This window comes from Elephantulus edwardii, unplaced genomic scaffold (assembly GCF_000299155.1).
Source record: "Elephantulus edwardii isolate Elephantulus edwardi_28Jun2011 unplaced genomic scaffold, EleEdw1.0 scaffold00104, whole genome shotgun sequence".
Taxonomy (NCBI): domain Eukaryota; kingdom Metazoa; phylum Chordata; class Mammalia; order Macroscelidea; family Macroscelididae; genus Elephantulus; species Elephantulus edwardii.
This window is the reverse complement of record NW_006399854.1, coordinates 469750-493718: the sequence shown is the minus strand read 5'-3', so window position 1 is coordinate 493718 and position 23969 is coordinate 469750. Positions and strand designations below refer to the sequence as shown.

Here is a 23969-nt window from a genome sequence, read left to right as displayed (position 1 = left end):
ACCATGTATTCATGTGGAGATGGCAATAAATTTCGTAAAACAACTTATGGGAACTCTTCAATGGAAAAACAGTTTGCTCTGTGAACTTTGTACATCTATTATTTGCAGAAGCTCCAACTGAACTTATCTCTCAAGTAACCAGTTTGGTGTTTCCCCAACACAACACTTCAGTCTGAATTAAAACGTGTGAAAGGAACCAGAACCATAATGATAAAATACTGAATTGTTTCTATGTTGTTGTTAAGTGCCATCAAGTGGAATATGACTGACTGACTGACTGTGCCAGTCCACCTCTGTGAGGGTCACCTTCTATTGTCCTTCCACCTTTCTAAACATGTCACATTCCAAGAACTTGGCCCTCATTGTCTCCAAGGATCACTTTAGTTGCCCTTTCTCCAGAACAAATTTGTTTGTTCTCTAAGCAGGCCACGTGATGTGATATTCAGTACTCTTGAACACCACAATTCAAAGGCATCAGTTATTCATCTGTCCTCTTTTATCACTGTCCAACTTGCAGATGCATAGCAAGTTAACTGAGGGGGGGAAAAAACACCCCTGTGGCTTAATATGTGCACCTTAATCTTTATTTGTATTGTTGTTAGCTATTCAAATATAATGATTTGCTATGTAAAGTACACAAATGCTCAAAGTCCAGCAATGCTTGGCAGCTAAACTCAAATGACTAAATTACCTTTTTAGGACAGCACTGTACTTAAATGGAGTGATTCTGGCATAAGACCAATAAAGGGTCTATCTCTGCTCTGGAAAAGTTCACAAGTTATTTCTCCTATTAATGCTGCTGTTAAGGTTATTCTTCCAGTAGTGCTTGTTAAACCACTTATTTTTACTTTAAAATTTTCACATTTAATTTGTAGTATGAATCCTATCTAGTGGGCACTTCTTTTTTTACAGGCTAAGAAATTGTAGAAGTGACATTTTTATTGATCCTGAAAGCCATCCCACCTAATAAAGAGGGGGAGAATAAAATGATCTATTTTTTTTGAAACCTAAAGACTGTTTTTCTTCTGCATAACACCTGAAAAGATGACTAATTGGAGTTTGGGATTCAAAATTCCAGAGCCTTTGCCTTTTCCAATATTTTTAGGAGTTCTATAGAAGGAATACATTTTATTGTTGAGTCATTTTTCACCTACCCCTACCAATCTTGTCTAGAAAATACAAAAACTTAAGTGGTTATAAGAGAAAAAAAAAGTTTAATGAAAATTGGGTCAGAAGGTATGTAATAATCCACAGGAATAACTATACATCTGAGTGTAATAGAAATTACAAATAGAATACATAGTGAAATAAATGTTACATATTGTCATCATCTGATTCGTCTTCTTCCTTCAAGGATTCCTGATAAAAGAAAAATGTTTAAACTTAATTTTAGGCAAATTAAGATGTGGTAACCAGAATTTAATGCAGCTCTTTTCATTAAAAATTCTGCTGTTTATAAATAAAAAATAAGCAAAACTGTAGAACAAAATTTAAGGATGGGTATTTTACTCTAACCATCAGTGACTACATTTTAACCATATACATGTGTATAGAACGCTATTTTATATATTGTGTGTGTGTGTGTGTATATATATATATATATTTTATATATTGTGTGTATATATATATATTTTTTATATATTGTTGCGCTTAGTGCGACTTGAATCGTAACAGCTTTAATTAACCCAATTCTTTCATTATATTCCATTCTTCAAAATTTTTGCTTGAGAAATATATAAGCCATGGCTTACCTTAGCATATTTCTCTGCTTCTTCTCTTATATCTTTTGGTACAATTTCATGTCTTCCTTTAGTTACTATAAATTAAATCATTTAATAAGTTTAAAATTAGTATCTTGTGATTTGTACTACCATACAGTCCACAGGTATAATTTCAATTTTACAGACAGAATTTAATTCCAGTTGCTTTGAACTCATTTCCAAATCACAGCTTAAATTTACCCAAATTAGATTAAAAAAGTTAAAAGTCAGGTTACAATTCAGTTGACTATAAGTACTTTGAACTCACTATTGTGTAGCACATTAATTTTTTAAATAGCCTAGCCTTGAAATTGGGTGCTTGTTTACCACTTAGAAGTTATTTTCCTTTTTTGTACATTTAAATAAAAGTACATACACAGTAGTTAATGAGCTATGGTCTGTAACTTAAAAGTACAAAGACAACTTACATTCACCAACCCAGCTGAGCTCTAGTTCAAAAGCTTTGTCCTTAACTTCATCATGTACTATGTAAATTCTAGAACAGAAATAAATTTTTACATTCATTTTGCCATCTGCAAACATTTACTACATAAACTTTTCCCCAATATAGCACAGTTTGCACAGTCTTAACTGTTCCATCAACCTTTCCACACACTATTAAGATTTACACACTTAGGGTGGCTCACCAGGTCAGAATCAACTTGATGGCGGTAAGCTTATTTTGGTTTTCAAGTACAAGGAATATTAGTTAGCTGTTAAAGGAGAAAGATGTGGCAGTCTGCTTCTGAAATTATTAACAGCTTTGAATATCTTCTGAGTTAATCATACACTTGTAGTTATTAGTGATCTCTTCAATTTACAGCTTCTGTTAAAAGTTCCTTGTGCATTTTGTAAAGGCTACATTTCACCCCACATGGCTTCAAATTTCAGTATATTACATACAATCACCAAATGGAGAAGGTACTGTCACAGCAAATTCAGGAAGAAAAAATAGCAAATAGAGTAAAGCTTTATTTTCCACTCATACATACTTTTACCTGGAAAGGTCTAATGTAGTGACAAAGTATATTCATATTGTAAAAGTAAAAAACTGGTGGACTAATCAGCAGGGAGTACTGGCACTGCTTTTAAACCCAAATGGCCCCAACTCGCGAGTTCATCTCCATCACCTGGTATCTGGTGGATAAAAAGGAGCAGTCTTCTCCAGTGCAGTACACTATTTTAGAAACCCCATGTAGTTAGTTTCCTTCCATGCCATATACAGATTCAGAAACCCAGTGCAGGATCAGCTGTGAATCAATTCCAACTGGATGGCATTGAGTTGACAGAGGAGATGGTATTCCATTTTATAAATTAGGGCTTTATAAAGTGAAACTAATTATAATGAGTTGTAAGTATGTACTAATCCAGTTTTAAATAAATCTTCTGAAAATAGTAACACTTTATTTCTGAAACAAAACCAATAGAGAAAGTTTTTACCAAGGAAAGAGAAGTTAACTTACATTTTTGCAACTTCTTTCACAACATCACGGCAAGTCATTTCTTTCATCTTTGGAAAACAAAATGTATTTTCATTGATTTAACAACCTGAAGAACATCTTCTACTTAAGTGATTATAATCAAAACTATTTTCACAAAATCACTAAAGCTCTTAAAAACAGCTTCTCAGATATAAAAACTAGAGAAAGAAACCCAAGACTTGTTAAATACCAGAGCTGACAAAAAGGGGAAGGGGGAGGTAAAAAAAGCACCACACCACAAAACTTTCATTTTCTTATCAGATTAATAAAATGCAAACAAATTATGAATGCCTACCATGTTCAAGATACAGAGCACAAATAGATTTATTTTGAGAAATAAATGCAAAGCAAAAGAGCAAAGAAACCTTGCCCATATTAAAAGCAATTCAGTGCTCTTATGAACTTCCAGAAATCAGACTACAAAAACTGGCTCAAGGAGCGAAGGTGGGGGGGAATAGGTGGAGAGAAGTGCAGCAATGAATGACTGGAAATCCAAAATCTCTAAATGCTCATTAAAATTATTAAAAAAAAAAAATAGCTCTGGAGAGTTTGTAATGAATTAACGAATGCAGATATAACTAATGAAGGAATTATGTAGGTTTCTGAACAAACAAGTTTGAGCAAAGTAGTATTCATGTATTTGTGTCTGGGGAAAGGGCAATAATGAATCAAAGAACTATTAAACTATTGTAGTCATGTGCCATCAAGTCAAAACTCAGAACTGACCCTCCAACAGGTTTTCAGAGGCTGTAAACTGCACAGAAAGACTGCTTCTCACAAAGCAGCTAGTTACTGAAGTGAAAACACTAGGTTTTGTAGCACAACTCACTACTAGCCTGCCTAATACCAAACTAGGTTCATTATAACAAATATTCTAAAGTAAATTTTTAAAAGGCAGTGGATAGAAGAATAAAGATGGACTTGAGCCAAGTTAATCAGGTTTATTGGTAAGAGGTTACTGAACTTGGTCTTAAATAAAAGTGAAGCAATAAATGTTTCCTAGAATCTGCCCTTAAATCGAATGACTGAAAAATTTAGAACCTATAAGGTTTCATTCAGTTCAGCATTAGTGTTTACTGTATATCACATTTTATTTCACTGTCATTTACCAAGACCCTAATATATGCCTGAGTATTACAGAAGTTACTGATAAGTGAGGAAAAAAAAAGAGCTAGAGCAAAATAAGAAGTTGATCAATCCAAGCCCGAAAGGAAAACCAACAGCAAGCAGTGTGAAAAAAGTTTGCCAGACAGGAAATGAAACAGGCACAAGTTCTACACAAAGCATTTCATGGCAATTGATTCTGCGGTGGTGGTAATTCAAACCTGAGGCTTGAAGGAATCAACTAATATGCATCAAGGATTTTGACAGAGTCATAGAAAATTTTGCTTGCATACAGAAAAGTTCTACATTATGCATCACAGGAATAACTAAATATCATACAACTAACTTGTTACTGGATTTCCTATTCAAACATTTCACAATTTCCCGCTTTAAACATCCAACAGCATACTCTTAGGTGCCCCTGAGGTGACTACAACACATAGCAGCCTTATCCTGCACCATCCTCGTACATTGGAGCCAGTCATTGCATCAGTCCATCTTGTTTGGGAGTTTTCCTCTTTACCTTCTACTTATCTTGGACTAAATGGGTTATTAGTTTGGGATGCTAAAACACCATGCTTGTGTATAATTATGTTACAGCAAAATTTCAAGCATTATGTAAACATTACCTGAAGCTTTTCAATCTCTGTCTTTGCAGCTTGCCTGGCTTTACCAATAGCACAGCCCCAGTAGCCCTATTTCAAAAACAAGTATTTTTAATATATATCATTCAAGTAAATAATCTGTCACATGCCATTAAGGACTAAATATGACTATTTAAAGGGTAAAGAGAATGTTAAATGCCTTAAAGGCAAGAATGATGAAATACAGACATTCAAAAGCTAAACTTAATTCTCTTAAGAAACTGGATTCGTTCTTAAAATGAGGTTGTAACATTAAGTTACTTACATGTGCAGAAAGTGATAGGAATGAAAACAATTTACCTGCAAGATGAAAACTATGTCTTTTTAAGGCACATAAAAATTATTTTGAACTGAGTTCAATGCACTGAGCCCTCATTTTTTTGGTGGTTTTTAAAGATCCTGTGCAGATTTTATGAAAGCACTTTACAATGAGTAAATACCATGTAATTCTCAAAATAATAAAATTGTTAAAAGGGACCCAAAAATCCCACATAGTACTTTTTTATGAAAGAAGAAAATACTATATGAAATTTAACTGCTAATTATAGTATGAGAGGTCATAGTCATTGTCTCATTTCTATAAATGACACTGAAAACCAACAAATACAAATCTGCTTTTTATCCCACACATTATTATTAACACATTCCTTGAATTAATTTTAAGGATCTTTCTTAAAATGCTAATACACAACTTAAAGTATTACACTATCCCTAGAATTAGAGTTTCAAATGACTGAGAATTACTCACATATGAAACACCTGAGGGGTCAATCATGTAGAGTTGTGCACCATCATTCCCACTGTAAGAACCTAACATGAAACTGAATACAAGAATAAGAAAACTTTAAATCACAGCTCTTGATAACAAAGAAATAAGGGAAAAAAATTACAATGATGAAGACATAAGAGACAAAAGCTCTTTGATACACAGGTTTCAATAAAAAGCTGTAACATTTAATACCAATATTCATGTGGCTTTTTGTGTTTAGTATAAAGACTTCTGATAAGCACTGTTGAAAATAAGACAGAATGAAAACAGAATAGGGTCCAACAATAAAAGCATATTTAAAAAAAATTCTTAAAGACCATGTGGAGTATACTGAATCCATTATCTCTTGACACATGATTCTTTTTTTTTAATTGGCTACTCTTAAATAATCCAAACTGATCATGCTCAAAAAATTAAAACTGGGCTATAAAATTTTGTTAATTATACAAGTGTAATTATATAAGTTTGCTTTACCAGTATAAACTACACTGATTTTCCTATCATTTCACATACATAATACCCACCAGGCACTCAACCAATTCTCATCCCTTACCATCCTTCCATCTTCCACACTGAAATGTGACTTTTTTTCAGAATATTTATCTGTCTAATTACTGTTTAAAATCTTCCAATGTATCTTTAGTTGATACTTAACAGACTTATATTTGCTCTGGCTTCTTCCTAGGTCTTCAATATTATTCCTAAATCTTACACTCCACATAACAAGGCATGTGGTTCAAGTCTCTCAGCCACTCAAGGAAGAAAGATGGGCAACCACCTCCTATGCCTGTGATTTATAGCTTCTGAAAACCCTCTAGAGGGTCAGGTGTGATTCAGTTCAGTTTCCATGGCAATGAGTTTTACTTTATTTAATTATAACACATCCCAGGAATAGAACTACAGCTTGCTTGCTTTCTATATCCTTTAAAGGTGGCAAACGTAGAAATACCTTTATTTTACAAAACTTAAATGTCTTTTTACTTAAGGAAAATTTAGAGTCATGACTCGATAAATCTAGATTTCTGAGAAGCAAAATTTAAAACCTTCTAATTATTTAAAGATTTCCATTACTCCAGGTCCCCACTACCCTGCAAGATAACAACACTTTGCTTTAACAAAACAAAACTTTAACAAAAACTGACATGGATATGATACGGATTTATTATTGACAATCAGAAACTCCATTAAAGATAGTCTTAACTGTACAAAGTTTGCGAAAACTGATGTATAACAGCTACCTAATAATGACAATATGGAATATGTTATGTACCGTGAAGTTGCCTGCGACTCATAGCGACCCTATGTACAAATGCTCTATCCTGTGCCAATCTTACTGTCTATGACACACCTACCCCCATTACCTGAGTCACTGAATCAATCCATCTCATTTGAGGGCCTTCCTCTCCTGCGCTGTCCCTCTCAAGCATGACATCTCTATCCAGGGACTGGACCCTCCTTGTAACATGTCCAAAGTATGTGAGATGAAGCTTAAGAATTCTTGCCTCCAAGGAGCACCCTGGTCTCACCCTCTTTAGGAGGAACTTGTTTGTTCTCCTAGCAGTCCATGATATATTCAACACACTTCTCCAGCACCACAGCTCAAAGGCATCAATTCTCCTGTCATCCCTAGTCACTGTCCAGCTTTCGAATGCACATCAAGTAATTGCAAAGATCATGGCCTAGATCAGGTGCACCTTAGTCTCCAGAGTGACATCATTGTTCTTCAGTGCTTTGGAGAGGTCTCTGACAGCAGACTTTCCCAATGCAATTCAACTTTTTATTTCCTGGCTGCTGGTACCAAAAGTGATGATTGTGAAGTTGTGAAGCCAAGCAAACTAAAGCTGTTAACAATCTCAATCTCTTCACCATCTATCATGATGCAGCCAATAGGCCCAGTGGCGAGAATCTTTGTTTTCTTGATGTTGAGCTTCAATCCATATTGAAGGCTGCAGTCCTGCAGCAAGTGCTTCAGGTCCTCCTCAGGACAAGCAGGTTTGTGCCATCTGCATAATGCAGATTGTTGATGAGTCTACCTCCTATCCTGAAGCCACATTTCTCATAGAGCCCAGCCTCCCAGATAATCTGTTCCACATATAAATTTTTAAAAAAGGTATGGAGATAGGACACATCCCTGGTGTACACCCTTCCCAATTCTGAACCATGCAGTGTTTCCTTGCTGTGTCCTAAGGACTGTCTTCTGGTCCAAGTATACATTTAAAATTAACTCAGTTTCCTAAGATCACAATTTTTAATACAGATGGATTACTCATTTATATGAATTCTTCAAAATTTATATCTAGTACACTATTCAAGTACTATTTTTATGTATACGGTTTTATTTAATCACTACCCTAATACTTACTAATACCTCCTAATACAGGAGCCCTGGTAGTATAGAAGAACTGCTGAGAGGTTAGCAGTTTGAACTCACTAGCGGCTCTTAGGAAAGCTAAGGCAGTGTGTGCTTCTGTCAACACAAAAGTTCATGAGGGGGCACACATGCCATGCATCTAAACCAACAGCAGTTAAGTTTAAAACTTCTTAGTAATAGTTCTGATTTCTAAAGGTATGAAAGACTAAAATATCCAATAAAATTTCATACCTGCAGCCAAAAGGTCTGACAGCACTGTACAGTGTATATGCATGTACATACATGGCCACTCTGTCTGCAAGATGCTACAGAGGTAGGGGAGAAAACAGATGATTTTTTATTAATAAAGTTGTATTATTGTTCCAAAGACACCTCAACATGTTAACAACTTACTTTTAGTGGAATGTTATAGCCGAAGTTTGATCTAAAGTTCGAAGCTTCTTCTCTTGCTATGTCTGCTAAAGAGCGAGCATCTGCCAACAAGCCTGCTACTGCCTGAAAGGAAGGAAGGAACAATAGATAAATAAACTCCTGACATAAATCAAGAAGTATACAATTACATTAGGCTTATTAATTTTCTTTTAAATTGTGACTTGGCTGGAAGTTTTTAAACAAGAGCTACCTTTCTTAAAAAATTCTTTGGCTTTAAACGCATTTGGGCACTTTGATGCTTGAATATCACACTGTAATTTGGAAATGTGCAAGTGTTAGCATCATTGTTTTGTCCAACAATAAGAATCAAAAGGCTATTTCTATCATAAAACCCCCTCTGCATTTACTGCCTCATAAAAAGCCACTGGTTTTGATCAGGATTATTTTAATGCAGTTATGGGTTCAAAAATTCTGGTCTAAAAGGAAAAACATCAAATCTTCATTTTCAACCTATTGCAACAGTAAATTATAATAACAAATTATAAAAAAATGACAAACCACAAATCTTCTGAGATTGGCAGCATGTGGCAGTAAGGTGCACTAGAGCACTAAAATAAACCTGAAGGTGCTGTGGGACATTTCAAATGTTAAAAAAAATTGTCAAGAAAGCACATAGTTTAAACAATCAATCCGCACTCCATCTGCTACACTGTATCTTTTAAAAGCTGGTTTCGGTGGTTCTGTGGTAAAAGTACTGCGTAAATCAATATGGAACAGGAAATTAAGTTGGCAGCATCTAATCTGATTTCAGTATTTGAGAAGTTATTGTTGTCATTGTCATGTGCCACTAAGTCACCTGAGACAGCTAACTTAGGAGAAGTATATATTGTGATTGTTAAAAATGATTTATTTTTACTAAGCTTTATGAACCTCAAAAAATTACTATCCATTCCAGTTTATAGAATTCAAAGAACATAGTAGAGCTGCCCCCTAGAATTTCCAAATCTGTGTAATCTTTACAGAAGCAGACAGCCTCATCTTTCTCCCATGGTATGACTGGTAGTTTCACTGCCAACTTTTGGTTACCAGAGGAGACTTCACTAAGGCATTACCATGGCACTATTTTATATATTAAATAAAACTGAGAATATATTTTCTATATTAAATAAAATTGATATACAGAGTAGCATGAACCAAAAAAAGTCTGGGAACTACAGCTTAGGAGATTTGCCAAATTTAAGTCAGTGATAATAGAATTTATTAACATTAGGTAGCCTTTATTTTCCTGCTGCTACCTGCATGTAACTCACACAGTGATAATAGTAATTCTCAACACAAATCAAGCATTCATTACACACAGGCACTTTATACAATTCTTTCTAAACTCAAAACAAATATTCAGGTACTATTATTACCACCTTCTAGACAAAAAATATGTCATGTAGATCCTATTACTACTTTCTAGACAAAATGGTTTCTATAACTTCCCCACAGATACTAGTAAGTATCACTTACTGGATAAAAAAGTAAATAGTAAAAAGAATTTACTATTTCTCTGAAGAAAGCTTACTGTAAAGTTCAATAATACTTCAGCCCTATTTAATGTCAGCCAAATATCTTGCCAATTTCCAGATGTAAGGAAAACGTCTGTTTTCCTGACTTAAGTGGTTAAAATTGAAAATGTTTATGATAATAAATTCCTCTACCACTAAAATGCCTAGTTTTCGCACATAAGATGTCTTAAAAGTGTACTTATTTTACTAAATGAAAGAATATGAATCAGGTTCCCTCTTACCAAGTGGGCTACAGAGTTACACTGTGACAGATTTTCTCAAAATATAACAGTGTTATTGGCAATAATCTGTTCATGAGAGAATGTGTTGAGAGAAAAATATTTTTGGAAGAAACAAAAGTGCATCTTTAACTTCAGTTTACTCATCATACTTTACCAGTCCTCTGAATGTGTATGTGTTTAGAAATAGCACAACAGACTGATTTTCCAGACACAGTATAGAATTAGCACAACAGACTGAATTTCCAGACACCGTATACTACAGCATTGTTGTTGATTGCCATCAAGTCGAACATGACTTATAGCAACCCTATGAACAAAAGGCCTGAAGCCTTTCTATAACTAACGTCATTTATCAAAGTTCATAGAGTTTTCAGAGGCAAGTTGTTTAGGAAGTAAATACCATTCTACAGACACCTTGAAATTATAAATATAGACCTAAATATGAATCTGTTTTCTTGTCTGGAAAATAGGATTATTATTACTTTCACTGAGCTGCCAGTATTAAGAGATATTACTTATGTAAACAATCTTAACACCAAGGGATCTCTTTTTAATTAAGAAAACAGCACTGTTATTTACTATTTACATCTGCTGAAATGAAAACATTTCCGTTTCAGTTTTTGTTGTTGGGTGCTGTCAAGTACAACTCTCAGCAGCAACCCCATGAATAGCCAACCAACTCTGGTGGTGATTCCTACTATATAGTCTGACTTCTAGTATTTATTAGTTGTGTGTTTTAGGGTGGTTTTTTAAATTGTATTAACTGGTTAAACGTGCAGGTAGGCAGAGTAGTCACTATTTTGATACCAAATGCATGAAATTACCTAATACAGTAATGCTATTAAAGCTATTTAAAAGGATGTGATTGCTTTCTCTTAGCATGAAAAATCTTTTCCTGGTGCTCTACCTTATAGAAAGGGATTCTGATAGCATCTTCATGACTGATCTCTATGTCAAAACAAAATATTCACAGTCTTTGTCTCTCAAACAGGTTTCACTGGTGATCTATGCTGCCACAATGTCTTTTCTGCACGTACTTTTCTTTCTCATATCCCTCTTTTTCATCAGTTAATTTTGTTTTTCTTCCAGTCGTAAGAATGCTATCCTTCCTTAGGTCAGTAAACTATCCAAAACCAATAAATTTTTGTGATTACTACTGTTGCTGCTCACTGTGTACCTCCATGATAAAGTTTCTTATGATCATATTTTACATTAAAAACTTCGTATGTTTAAAGACATATATTGCAGTTAAAAAGGACCATTTTTTAACCATTTCAACTATTAACATTCCAACATGTCAATCAGTATTACAAAAACTTGACAAGACAGAAAGAAACCATTTTAGATGTGACCTTACCATTCCAACATGCCGATCAACATTAAAAAGTCGTTTATTGGAACCTTCTTCATAAAGTTTTGAAAGGACTAATTTTTCTACCCCAAAGACAACACCATCTTTACACCTGATCCCAATAGCAGTACTGAAATAAGAAAAAAGTCACTTTAACTGAAAGTAAAAGAAATACATAATCTTAAGTTTTAAAAAAAAAAACAAAGTAGGAATTTAGTTTTTTAAAAACATTTCAAATGCTTTAAAACAAACATACCTCATAAAAAGGAGAAATAACCTAAAATGTGATGAATATCTTTAAACATCATATAGCATATTAGCATATCAATTCACATAAACACTAATAAGTGAACAACAAAGTTCATAAATTTAGGAAAGAACTTAGCATGTAAGAGTCATGTTAAATGCTGAATAAATTAATCTCTTAAAATTGGTAACAATATGAACAGAAAAAGGCAATCTGAACTAGAAGATAAATAATTCGTGGAAGAATTATGTTCTTATTCATCTGTCCCAATTTTTAGCAGTGAAACATGTATGATTTGTTAATTTATAAAAACTGATACATGCTTTGTTAAACAATAACCTTCTGAATGAAAAATGGAGGAATTATGTCACCACTTAAAGATGAAAAGACATTATCATTCTAATACTCTTTAAAGGAGTTCTAGTATGAAAGAACCAATGGGGTACACATACTACACAACAGTTAACTTTTTGTAAAATTTTATTTTATTTTTTCTCATAATATACTCATAAACAAGCATCAATAAACACTAATCTCATGATTTCCTCTACTTGTCCTTCATTCCCTATGTTGAGCGTCTACTTAATTTTTTTTAAAACCGTTACTTCTGTTTGACCAGCACTAGTCAAATCATTTATCTTTTCAGGACTAAACATAGTACAGCATCTTTACCCCTTCTCTAATGCACCTTATCAAACATGCTCTGCTTAACCTTAGGCTTAATTTTTTACATTAATACTAGAATCACAGGAGCTCAGGTGGCCTAGTGGAAAGAACCTGCACAGCCATATCAATGGCATGGGGTTTGAATCCACCAGCTGCTATGTGGGAGAAAGATGGACAATCTCCCATGCATCTGAAAAATGACTAGAAGATCAACCATGAGGTCCGGTTCCAACTAAACAGCACACAACAACATAATCTAAAAAGCCATCCTCAATTGTTGGGGATTTAATGGAAAGAAAAAATAGTGTTCTGCAAAATAAACATGCACAGGCACAAATTTTGCAAAGAAATTATTAGATATTCTCTGTCCACATTTGAGATGTCTTTGGAGATTCCCTTTTCAAAGTTAAAATTACACAGCTCGGTTGTGAAAAATTCTGAGAATTTGTCAAAGCTAAAGCAGCTTTTTTAACATCCTATTAGAAATCATGTGTTGTCATTGTGTAGCATCGAGATGGAAGCAACCCAGAGCTGACCCTCTAGCAGGTTTTCAGAGGCTTATAGTCACACAGGAGGAGACTGACCATCCTTCTCCCACAAAGCAGTTGGCAGAGTCGAACCTCGTGCGTTCTGCACAAAGCTGCTTTCCACCAGGCCACCAGAGCTCCCAGAAATCAGGTATTCTAATGAATTTCTAAGAATTAATTTAACCTTACTGTTATGCCTATGTTCATTTTTTGCCTCTGTGTCTATCGTGAAATGATCCAGTGTACTAGTACACTAGAGAATGAGGTTAACTAATGCGTATTATGAGTTGAGTTCATAAGGAAACACAAAACTTTGTAATTCTGTTAAATCTTTTATGTGGATTTATTTATGATCAGCCTACTAATTAAAAATATTTTGCTTGACAAAAAAAAAAAAAAAAGAATAAAATCCTATTTTAGGAAGCTGCATATAAGTTCTTTTTAGAACCTAAAATATCCTTTATTTTAAAGCATATGTTTTCAAAATGTGGTTTGGGGCGCTCTGGTGGCCTGGTGGCAAGGAGCTGAACTGCAATCCCAAAGATAAGCAGTTTGAATCCATCAGATGCTCTGCTGGAGGAGGGACAATCTCTTCCTGTACCAGTCAGATCTGACAGTATACACACAAATAATAATTTTTTTTAAAAAATGTGGTTTATGAACTTCTGGGATTCTTAAAACCTTCTAAAAGTTTCAACAATTTGTGAGATCATTTTTATAATAATACAAAGACACACAATCTGCCTTTTCCACAAAGTGGGAATTTGCACTGTTAGTGCAAAAGCACTTGTGGGTAAAACTTTAGGCACTTTAAACAAAATAGTAACAAGTGATATTAGCAAACTATCATTCTTCTGTTCTATTCTTGCCATTAAAAACAAAAACACACCTCAAAAGACCTCACAGTCCAGCCGGTCCCAGGAGGCTGTAAATCTCATGAGAAGAGATTGCCCATCTTTCTCCCATTAAATAGTCAGGAAGGTACCACTTTTGGATTAGCAGTACCTCTCCCTACAGGCTACCCCACCAAAGCCACTTTTAATGAAGAATGCTCTTAGTGAATCACTTTACTGATTATATAAAATCCTAACCGAATGAGTAGCTCTCTTTTTTAATATCCTCAGAAGGAAATGCCAACGTTCATGAAGTAGGAAAAACCATTTCTATAACTGTTTTGCGTTGTAAATGTTCTCACAGAACATTTAATACAGTATCAGACAAACTATATTTACACTTAGATAAATGGAAGAGAAGGAGGTTGGCTACTAACTAAAAGGTCAATAGTTGCAATCCACCAGTCACACTAGAGGATTACACCCTTGGAAGCCTGACAGGGCAGTTCTACGTTGTCCAGTAGCATCAGTAGGAATTGGAATCAACCATACAACAAGACTGTTTGGTTTATAGAACAGATGGGTTTCTTTAAATAAAGAAAATTAGCCTGTCATTTAAAAAAAAATTGACACTATTTGTTACCACTTATATATAGAATGCTAGATACTTTATAGTCAACATTAAGAAAGTGTTTGCTTCCCAATTCTTAAAAGATCTTCAGTAATGAGATACTAACAAATGTTTTTTTGGGGGGTGTTTCTGATAATAAAGAAATGTGTTAACATTTAGAAAAACTCTTTAACTCAGCAAAACATTTTCCAACTAAGCAATTCAAAATGTTAACAAAATCATGCTAGAGTAAAATATCCACTGGTAAAAAAAAAATACTAAGAGTGAATAAATTTTAATGTTTAAAAGTATAAAAGTTCACTAATATTATTTCCATATTCCAGATCGTAACTAACCTTTAAGAAATCAGCAACTGTCCAATTTGAGTGCATTATTAAAGAATATTAAAATACTTCTCCAATTACTTATTTGTACAAAGTCTAATTTATTTCACATCCTTTGACAAAAAGAGCTGACTGAACACAAACAGGTAAGAGAATCTAAGTGGTTTCTATTAAGCTAAGCATGAAAATACTGGGGGAAATGTTTTTTCATTTACTATTTTACATTAACCTGTAATTGAGTTTTTTCCTATTTTAAATGAATAAACAGTTTATACTTTGTCTTAATTTCTAGAGAGAACGCTTACCCTCTAGTCTGTAGAGAGTGGCACATCTAACTCAAGGTCTGTGCCTCTTTGGTGGGTTGTATCCAGCACCACAGGAAAAAGCAGGGTAATCTCCTCCTTTATGATTTACAACCTCACAAATTTACCAGAGCGTCAGTTCAAGAGTTTGAGTAATTGAGTTTACTGTTATTTTAAAATTAATATACTTTTTTCACTTTCATTTCTAAAATGGTAAATATAGACACTTAATGGCATACATAATGGATAACTCAGAGATATCTTAGTTATAATTTTAAAGAGTAAAGGGGTCGTGAGACCAGAATTTTGTGGACCCTTTTCTCCTAAACAATCTCAACCTTACTGCACAAAAGTTTTCTTTCATGTCTTGACTCAAGCTTATGTTAACCTAACCTGAGCATATAACCACCCAATACAACAAAGCAGGATGGCCTCCATTGGTCTTCTGAGGCTCATTGGTAATGAGTTATGCTCCGAAGACAAGGTATATGCTTCAAATCCACCAGCTGTTTTGTGAGAGAAAGCTAGGCAATCCCCTCCCATGTAATTTACAGCCAGTCTCTGTAAATAACAAACAACAAACATATTTTACCAGGAGCAAACAGCCTCCTCTTTACCTACTGGAGCAGCTGGGAATTCAATCCATAAATCTTTATATTAGCAATGCAACACTTAAGCCACCAAAGTTCTTTAAAATATTTCTTGAACTATTACAAATTGAAATCCCTTCTTCCTGTTAACCCAGATGACAGCCCACTGAACAAAACTTATTCACCTAAATTAAGAATTAAGCTAGGTGTCCACACATGAAAAGACAGCACAATGAAGACACTAACAAAGTGGAAAAAGTCAATGTTTAAATAGAGACTTTTATAAACTTCTTGAAATATTTCCTTTCTCTACCTTTATTCCTAAAGTTTTAATTGTAGTGGAAACAGTGAGCCTGAACACCAAGATTGTATTTGTTGTTGTTATGTACCATCAAGCACAAAACTGACTCACAGCTGATCCTCCAGCAAGTTTTCAAAGATAGTAAATCACACGGGAGGAAACTGCCCATCATTCTCCCACAGAGCTGCTGGTGGATTTGGGTTTGCAGCGCAAGTTAGTAAATCTGAAAAAAAAAAAAATCTAAGAGATTTGAATCAGAAGTTTTCTAACAGTCAAAAGAAATTCTTTACTTCACCCAAAAGCTTCTGTAAGTAGAAAAATAATCATGTAAGCACAAAAGTTTCTTCAATTAAAAACATTAATATCTGTCAACAGCACTAATAGATTATGTGTCATGGGGTATCAAGGAATGATTTTTATTATGTCAATAAACAGGCAACAAAGAAGGGAGCCCAAAATGTAACAGGTGTAATCCTACACATTTTCAAGACTGGCAGGAGCAATGGAGGGGATAAGAATCAAAAGAAGACATGTAGCTACTGAGAAAAAAGTAACTTTCTCTTGTTTCTCTCTCTCAACTCATTTCTCATTGCTGTCCCTCATAGCTAACCCTTCAGCAGGTTTCAAGATCGTAAACCACATGGAAGGAGATTATTCATTTTTTGGGTTTATGTGAATTCTAACAACCAGAAAGGCTGGGCCTGTGGAATTAGCTGCTCAACTCCCTACATAGGCTACCAGAGCCCCTTAACTAATTATACAGGGCATTTAAAACTTAAGATGTTGGAGAGGGGGGGGGGGAAAAACCAACCCTACATGGTCTCTAACCTAATGACAAAGGAAAACCAAAATACACATCAAGAACTTAGAAGAACTCTTGGGTGAAAAACAATTCAAACTTTGTAAATGAATCAGTATGGGTGGGTGGGGGTAAAAGAAATGAGGACAGTCTTGTGTGAAAAACAATATACTCGAACTTTTTAAGATTTCAAAAGAAAATGGAGTAGCAAGAATGCTATTATTGCTGCTGGGTGCTGCTGAGTCACATACAACTCATAGCAACCCTATGAACAACAGACCTGAACCCTGTCTTATCCAGTGCCATCCTTACCATCTCTGACACACTTAAGCCCATTGCTGTAGTCACTGTGTCAATCCATCTTGTTGATGGTCTTCCTCTCCTTCATTGTCCCTAGAAGCATATCCCTTTCCAAGAAATAGCCACTCCTAGCAGCATCCCCAAAATAGGTGAAACAAGGCTTTGCTATCCTTGCCTCTAAGGAGCACTCCGGCAGCACTTTTTCCAAGATACACCTGAGCTGGATGTTTTTGGCAGTCCATGGAATAGTCAGTGCTGTTCTCCAACACTGTAACTCAAAGACATCAATTATTCCCCTGTAATCTTTATTTATTGTCCAGCTTACAGATGCATAACAAGTGATGCATAAGGCAAACCTAGTCTTCAGAGATCATTGTTCCTCAATAAGCTGGTGGTCTCTGACATGGGACTTACCCAATGCAAACATGTCCTAATTTCCTGATTGGTGGTACCAAAGGCTATGCTCCAGAAAAATGAAATCACTAACTTGAATCTTTTCCATCTATCATGATGCTGCCTTTTGGTACAGGCATGAAGATTTTTGTCTTCTTGATGTTGTTGTTGCTATGTACTGTTGAGTCAGAACCAACCCATAGCTGACGCTTCAGCAGATTTTCAGAGGCACAGGAGGAGATCGCCCATCCTTCTCCTGCAAATCAGCTGGTGGCCTTGAACCATGTGCCTTTGGGATTGCAGCACAGCTTCTTGAAACTAGGCCACCAGGGCTTCCCTTCTTGATGTTGAAATGTAATCCATATTGAAGACTATAATCTTTGATCCTCAGTAGTAACTGATTTTAAGTCTTCCTCACTTTCAGCAAGGAAGGTTTTGTCACCTGCATAGAGCAGGTTGTTGATGAGTCTTCCTCCCATCCTGATGTTCATAGAGTCTAGCTTCTCAAATGATTTGCTCCGTGTATAGATTAAGTAGATATTGATAAAGGATACAACTCTGATGTATACTTTTCCTGATTTTAAACTATGTACTGTCTCTTTGTTCTGTACATACAACAGTATGAATGAGTTTATCTCAAATGCAATGTTTACTTGAGACCTAATAAAAAAACCTAAATGAGCAATCCTGAAATCAACTGGAAATGCAGGACTGTTGTTATGTGCCATCAAATCTCGTCTGGCTCATAGTGATCCTATGTACAACAGAACTGAACCCAACTCTATCCTGGGCCAACTTTATCGTCTCTGACACACCTACAGTCACCGAGTCAATCCATCTCATCAAGTGTCTTCATCTCTTGCACCATCCCTCCACCCTCCCAAGCATGCTATCCCTCTCCAAGGACAGGTCACTTCTTGCACCATGTCCAAAGTTTGTCAGACGAAGCTTCAGAATCTTTGCCTCCACGGAGCAGCCTGGTTTTACCTTCTCTAGGATGAACCTGTTTGTTCTCCTAGCAGTCCATGGTATATTCAGTACTTTTCTCCAGCACCACAGCTCAAAGGCTTTAATACTTCTACCATCCTAGCCACTGTTCAGCTTTACAATGCATAGCAAGTAACCGAGAAGAATATGGCTTGGATCAGGTGCATCTTAGTCTCCAGACATTTAGAACTAGGACTCATGAAAAGGATAGATCTGGCCTAGAAAAAGATTTTATTTTAGGTCATAATACTAGTTTAGGGAGCTCTGGTAGTCTACTGCTAAGAAAGTTGTGCTACAATGATGAAGGTATTCAATGCAAGTCCACCAGCCTACCCTGTGGGAATAGGATGGGCAATCTCCCTGAAAGCCTGCTGGAGGGTCAACTATGGGTTGGTTCTGACTCGATGGTACTCAACAACAACAACAATACTAGTTTATGTCCAAGAAACACAACAAAGCCTAATTATCAAAGTTGTTCTCTTAGTGACCATCAGGTTTCCAAGGTTGTAAATCTTTATGAGAAGAGACACCTATTTCTCCCTCAAAGTAAGACCTTTCAGTTAGCAGAATGTTACTATTGGAGCCTACTAGGGCTTTTTATAGAAAATATAAGGAGACAATCACACCAGGTCAAAATATGCTCACTTCATTAAAATATTGTTGCTTACCTGCTATTTTCCACAGCCTTCATAGCATATTCAACTTGAAAAACTCTTCCATCAGGTGAAAATGTAGAGGCTGACAGGTCATACTAGAGGGAGAAAGTAATAAGCTTATAATAATTTCTCTTTGACAATAATCATGTAATTTTACCTCTCTCTGAATGGGTAGGGTAAGATACGTGTGTCATATCCTAAGAAAAATGGTTTTAGAGTATAAAAATCCTAAAAGAGCAATAACAAATGTCATAAATTTTTCATTTCTGCTATTAACACAGAGTAAGGTCAACTCTCAGGATTTTTTCTCCACAGAATAAAGATCATTATTTTTTAAAAATAAGATTCATACCTGTGCTACTAACAATATTTGGCCTATCATACAGACAAATCATTTAACATTCATAAAACATTTAATAAGCCATGATTTATGTGTGCTGCTATAAGGAAATACTCTTAAAATTCTTCATTTATAAAACAAATGAATAAATAAAATCCTTCCTTTATCAACTTGAACCAGGTATGAAATCTAGATGGTAGAGCTACAGCAGTAACCAAAAAGAAAAAAGAATTATAAGGATAAAATAGAGTAAAAGACAGGCCAGAGAACTGCCTGAGACTCAGTGATTAGCTGATGTCTTCTGGAAGGAGTGACTAGCCATTTAAAATTTGGAAGAGCTTTCTTAATATCAGGCTCAAAAGCTGTAAGGTAAAGATGGCCTGGCATAATAAAGTAATTGTTATCTTGAACATAAAAAAGCACTGGTGGCATAGCAGGTTACATACTGGGACACTAAAGGTTAAAAGACTGAACGCACCAGTCACTCTACAAAGATGAGGCAATCTGCTCCAATTAAGATTTCCTGCCCTAAAATTCCAGTGGAAAGTTGTTATAAGTTGGAATTGACTCGAAGGCAATGGGTTCAGTAGGCATGTCTTGAACACTAGAAATGGTATAGAGAATGCTGTTGTACTGTGCTGTATACAACTAAGATTCATAGTAACCCTATGAACAACATATCTGAACCTTATCCTATCCTGTATCATTCTTATCTCTAGTGTGATGGTGTTGATTGCCATTGAGTCAAGCACGACTCATAGCAACCCTATGAACAAAATGCCTGAATCCTTTCTATAACTATCATCATTTATCAAAATTCAGAGTTTCCAGGGCCCACTGTTACAGTCAGTGTCAATCCATCTGGTCAAGGGACTGCCTCTCTTTTGCTGACTTCCACCTTTACAAGCATGATGTCATTTTCTAAGGACTGGCCCTGGTAATAACACGTGCAAAGTATAAGAGACATGAAGCTTCACCATACCATCCTTGCCTTCAGGAGCACCCTGGCTGCGCTTTCTCCAAGACATAATTGTTTGTTCTTTTGGTAGTCCAGAAGATATTCAGTACTTTTCTCCAACACCAACTCAAAGTCATTAATTTTTCTGTCACCTTTCCTCACTGTCCAACTTTCAGATGGACAGCAAATCCTTAACAAGAATTAACAAGCTTAATTCTTAATTCAGGATTACTTGCTCTTCAATGTCTAATGACATTGTTCATTTCCACATTCTGTTGGATCACCTTTTTTCGGACAGCAGATTACAAAACACTGGTAGGTAAGAGCCAAATCATGCTAGTCTTCTACAGTGGAGTGGTTGTTAGGTGCCATCAAGTCTAGTATGACTCACAGCAACCCTGTGAACAATATATCTGAACCCTGTCCTATCTTGTGCCATCCTCATCATCTCTGACACAGTCAAAACTACTGCTTTCATCACTGTGTCAGTCTATCCATTGAGGGCCTTCCTCTCTGTCACTCCACTTTTCCAAGCATGATGTCCCTTTCCAAGGAATAACCCCTCCTAACAACATGCCAAAAGTATGAGACAATGCTTTGCCATACTATCTCCAAAACTTATCTGTCTGTTCTTTCGGCAGTCTGAGAGATATTCAATGGCCCAGCACTCCACTAGCTCTACTCAAAGGCAACAATTCTTATGCCATCATCATCATTGATCAGCTCTCAGATGCACAGCTAGTAATGGCAAAGACCATGGCCTGATTCAGGCAAACCCTTGTCTTCAAGAAATGTTTACTTCATTAAAACTCAAGAGAAAGACACTGGAGTTTAAACAGAAGATTGATGGGGTATTTTTACAAACATCATGTTGTTATTATGTGCCGTCAAGTTGCTGGCGACTCATAGCGACCCAAGTACAACAGCCCTAAACTCTGCTCTGTCCTATGCCAATCGCACTGTCTCCGATACACCCATCCCGATTACCCCAGTCACTGAATCAATCCACCTCAAAGAAGGCCTTCCCCTCCTGCGCTGTCCCTCCACCCTCCCAAACATGATGTCCCCCTCCAAGGACTGGTCCCTCCTTGCAACAGGTCCAAAGTATGTTAGTCGGAGCCTCAGAATCCTTGCCTCCAAGGAGCTGCCCGGTTTAACCCTTTCCAGGATGAATCTATTTTCCTAGAAGTCCATGGTACCCTCGATACCCTTCTCCAGCACCAAAGCTCAAAGGCATCAATTCTCCTTCTATCCTCCTTAGTCACTGTCCAACTCTCTGATGCATAATAAGTGAGAGCAAAGACCATGGCCTGTATCAGATGCACCTTAGTCTCCAGAGAGACACCACTGCTCTTCAGTACTTTGGAGAGGTCCCTAACAGCAGACTTTCCCATGGCAATATGTGTGGAGCCAAGCAAACTAAAGCTGTGAACAATCTCAATCTCTTCACCATCCATCCTGATGCTGCCAGTTGGCCCAGTGGTGAGAATCTTTGTCTTCTTGACACTGAGCCTCAATCCATATTGGAGGCTGCAGTCCTTGGGCCTCTGCAGCAGGCACTAGCAGGTCCTCCTCAGTTTCAGCAAGCAGGGTTGTGTCATCTGCATAACAAAGACTGTTGACAGATCTTCTACCAATCTTGACACCACATTTCTCCTCATAGAGCCCAGCCTCCCGGATAATCTGTTCCGCATACAGGTTGAAAAGGTATGGACACAGGGTGTACGCCCTTCCTAATTTTGAACCATGAAGGTAGAAAAAAACAACTATTGACCTAGTAAAAAAACTAGAGGAATCACAGATCCATACACACACACACAACGCGCTTTCACTTGAAAAACTTCGACAGGACCGTTCAATGAGCCGATGACTGAAAAGGGATGCAAAACTGCACGGGAAGGAGAAAACCACGAGTCATTTGGACAGAGTCATTTTGGACAGGTAAAGCCTGAAATACCTATGAAAATAGGGAGAAATGTCAAGCAGACAGGCAGGGATACACATATATCTGGGATTCTTGGAAGAAGTGAAGACAAGAGCTAAAGTCTTCAAAACAATAGTGCTTTCTGAGTATCAGTATCCTGATTTTGTTAAAAGTCAAATTGCTACTATATGCATTTTATCAAGCAACTACTAATCAAAATGGGGTGAGGGGCTGTCTAACTTTAGAAACTCATAACTAAACGGTTTAAACCATTCCAAACACAAGTTATCTATCATATGGGCTTAATGATAAGTATCAGAATTTTGTGAACAAGTAGGAACTGAAACAGAGAAAGCCACTATTCAGTGTCTCAAGTGCAAACAAGCACCCTATATTTCGAAATAAAATTGTTTTCTAAAAGGAGAAGTGTAACAAAAGGCCTGAATATATGAAATCATTAACAAAGATCGGTAGTAAGCAGAAAAAAATTAACCACTAAGTCCAAAGACTCTAAAATACTCAATAGGGTGTCAATAAAGTTGAAAGACTTCTAACTAATCATTTAACATTTACAATTGGTATTAGTTCTGCTTGGCAGTTTCCAGTGACTTAAATACTGAGCAGTTGATGAGTATTCCCGAAAGGAAGAGAAAGGGGGCTTCGTGAGCCAGCAGCTCACGAGTCGACAAGAAAAACCTGGCGTCTCGCTGCCTGAGCGGTGATTAAGCGCCTGCCATGGTCGCCCAAACCCACACACACATACACAGACACATACACACACACACACACACACGCACACCTCACAAGCTTTCACTTTCAGTTTTCCCCAGCGGCTCCAGAAAGTGACTCAGCAATCCAAAGCTGCCCTGAAATATCGCTGCTGCACCGCTGCGCCCGCGGCGCCAGAGCGGAAAAGATCCCGCAAATCCCCGTCACCAGAGACGCAGGCCTGGAAAACAGCGAATGCAAGACCGCCGTTCTCCGGCCGCTGGGAGCAGCGGTCTCCGCACACAGAAAGGGCCCCCCGGCAGTCACAGTCCCCTCCGCGAAGTCCTTTCAACCCTGAACCTGCGGCGACGCTAATACGCCTCCAGACAGCACACTCACCCCGGTGCCGATGGAGCTCATGGTGAAAACAGAACAGGGACGCGATGGGCTACAAGGCCTAATGCGGGGCCCCTACGCGGCAGAAAGACACAAGCCAGTAACAGACTCTGTCATTGGCTGCAGTTTTGACCAATCACCTCCTCTCTGCGGCTTGTTTCCTTCTTTAGCCTGGTGCTATAGGATTATAGAGCGAGAGGAATCGAGGACCAATGGTGGCGCTAAAGTGCAGAAGCGGTGGGCGTGGAGTTAGGAGCCATCTCCAGTCCCGAGTCATTCAGCCTCTTGTATCCTGTAGGTTGCTTAGGAATGCATCTATTATTTTCACTAGGAATTATCTTGTATAGTATCTCATTGTTGTTGTTGTTGTTGTTGTTGTTGTTATGTGCCGTCGAGTCGTTTGCGACTCATAGCGACCCTATGCACAACAGCCCTAAACCC

The 23969-nt window shown here is 36.8% G+C and overlaps 1 protein-coding gene across 2 annotated transcripts; it reads right to left on the bottom strand.

Annotated features, from left to right (window-relative positions):
• Positions 1-1193: 1193 nt before the first annotated feature.
• Positions 1194-23584, bottom strand: PSMA3 (proteasome (prosome, macropain) subunit, alpha type, 3). Of its 2 annotated transcripts, none has more exons than XM_006891767.1 (11): positions 23532-23584; positions 19215-19297; positions 11654-11777; positions 8523-8624; positions 8361-8434; positions 5738-5789; positions 4975-5040; positions 3224-3270; positions 2189-2256; positions 1752-1816; positions 1194-1359 (listed from the first exon to the last, which is right to left on the bottom strand). In XM_006891767.1, exons 1-11 carry the CDS (start codon positions 23550-23552, stop codon positions 1315-1317), a joined length of 747 nt encoding a protein of 248 aa, XP_006891829.1. In that variant the 5' UTR covers positions 23553-23584; the 3' UTR covers positions 1194-1314. The 2 variants fall into 2 exon arrangements, with proteins under 2 accessions (XP_006891829.1, XP_006891828.1); XM_006891766.1 differs by having other exon boundaries at positions 5738-5810; positions 23532-23552.
• Between the last annotated feature and the right edge of the window lie 385 nt (positions 23585-23969).

What these genes read in the sequence shown, in the direction of transcription:
- PSMA3 (XM_006891766.1), bottom strand. Translation starts at nt 23,552, where the DNA reads ATGAGCTCCATCGGCACCGGG. An exon ending in GTGAAAGAAGTTGCAAAAAT is followed by an intron (nt 2,257 to 3,223) that starts GTAAGTTAACTT and finishes TTTCTGTTCTAG; the next exon opens with AATTTACATAGTACATGATG. An exon ending in AAGCAGAGAAATATGCTAAG is followed by an intron (nt 1,360 to 1,751) that starts GTAAGCCATGGC and finishes TTCTTTTATCAG; the next exon opens with GAATCCTTGAAGGAAGAAGA.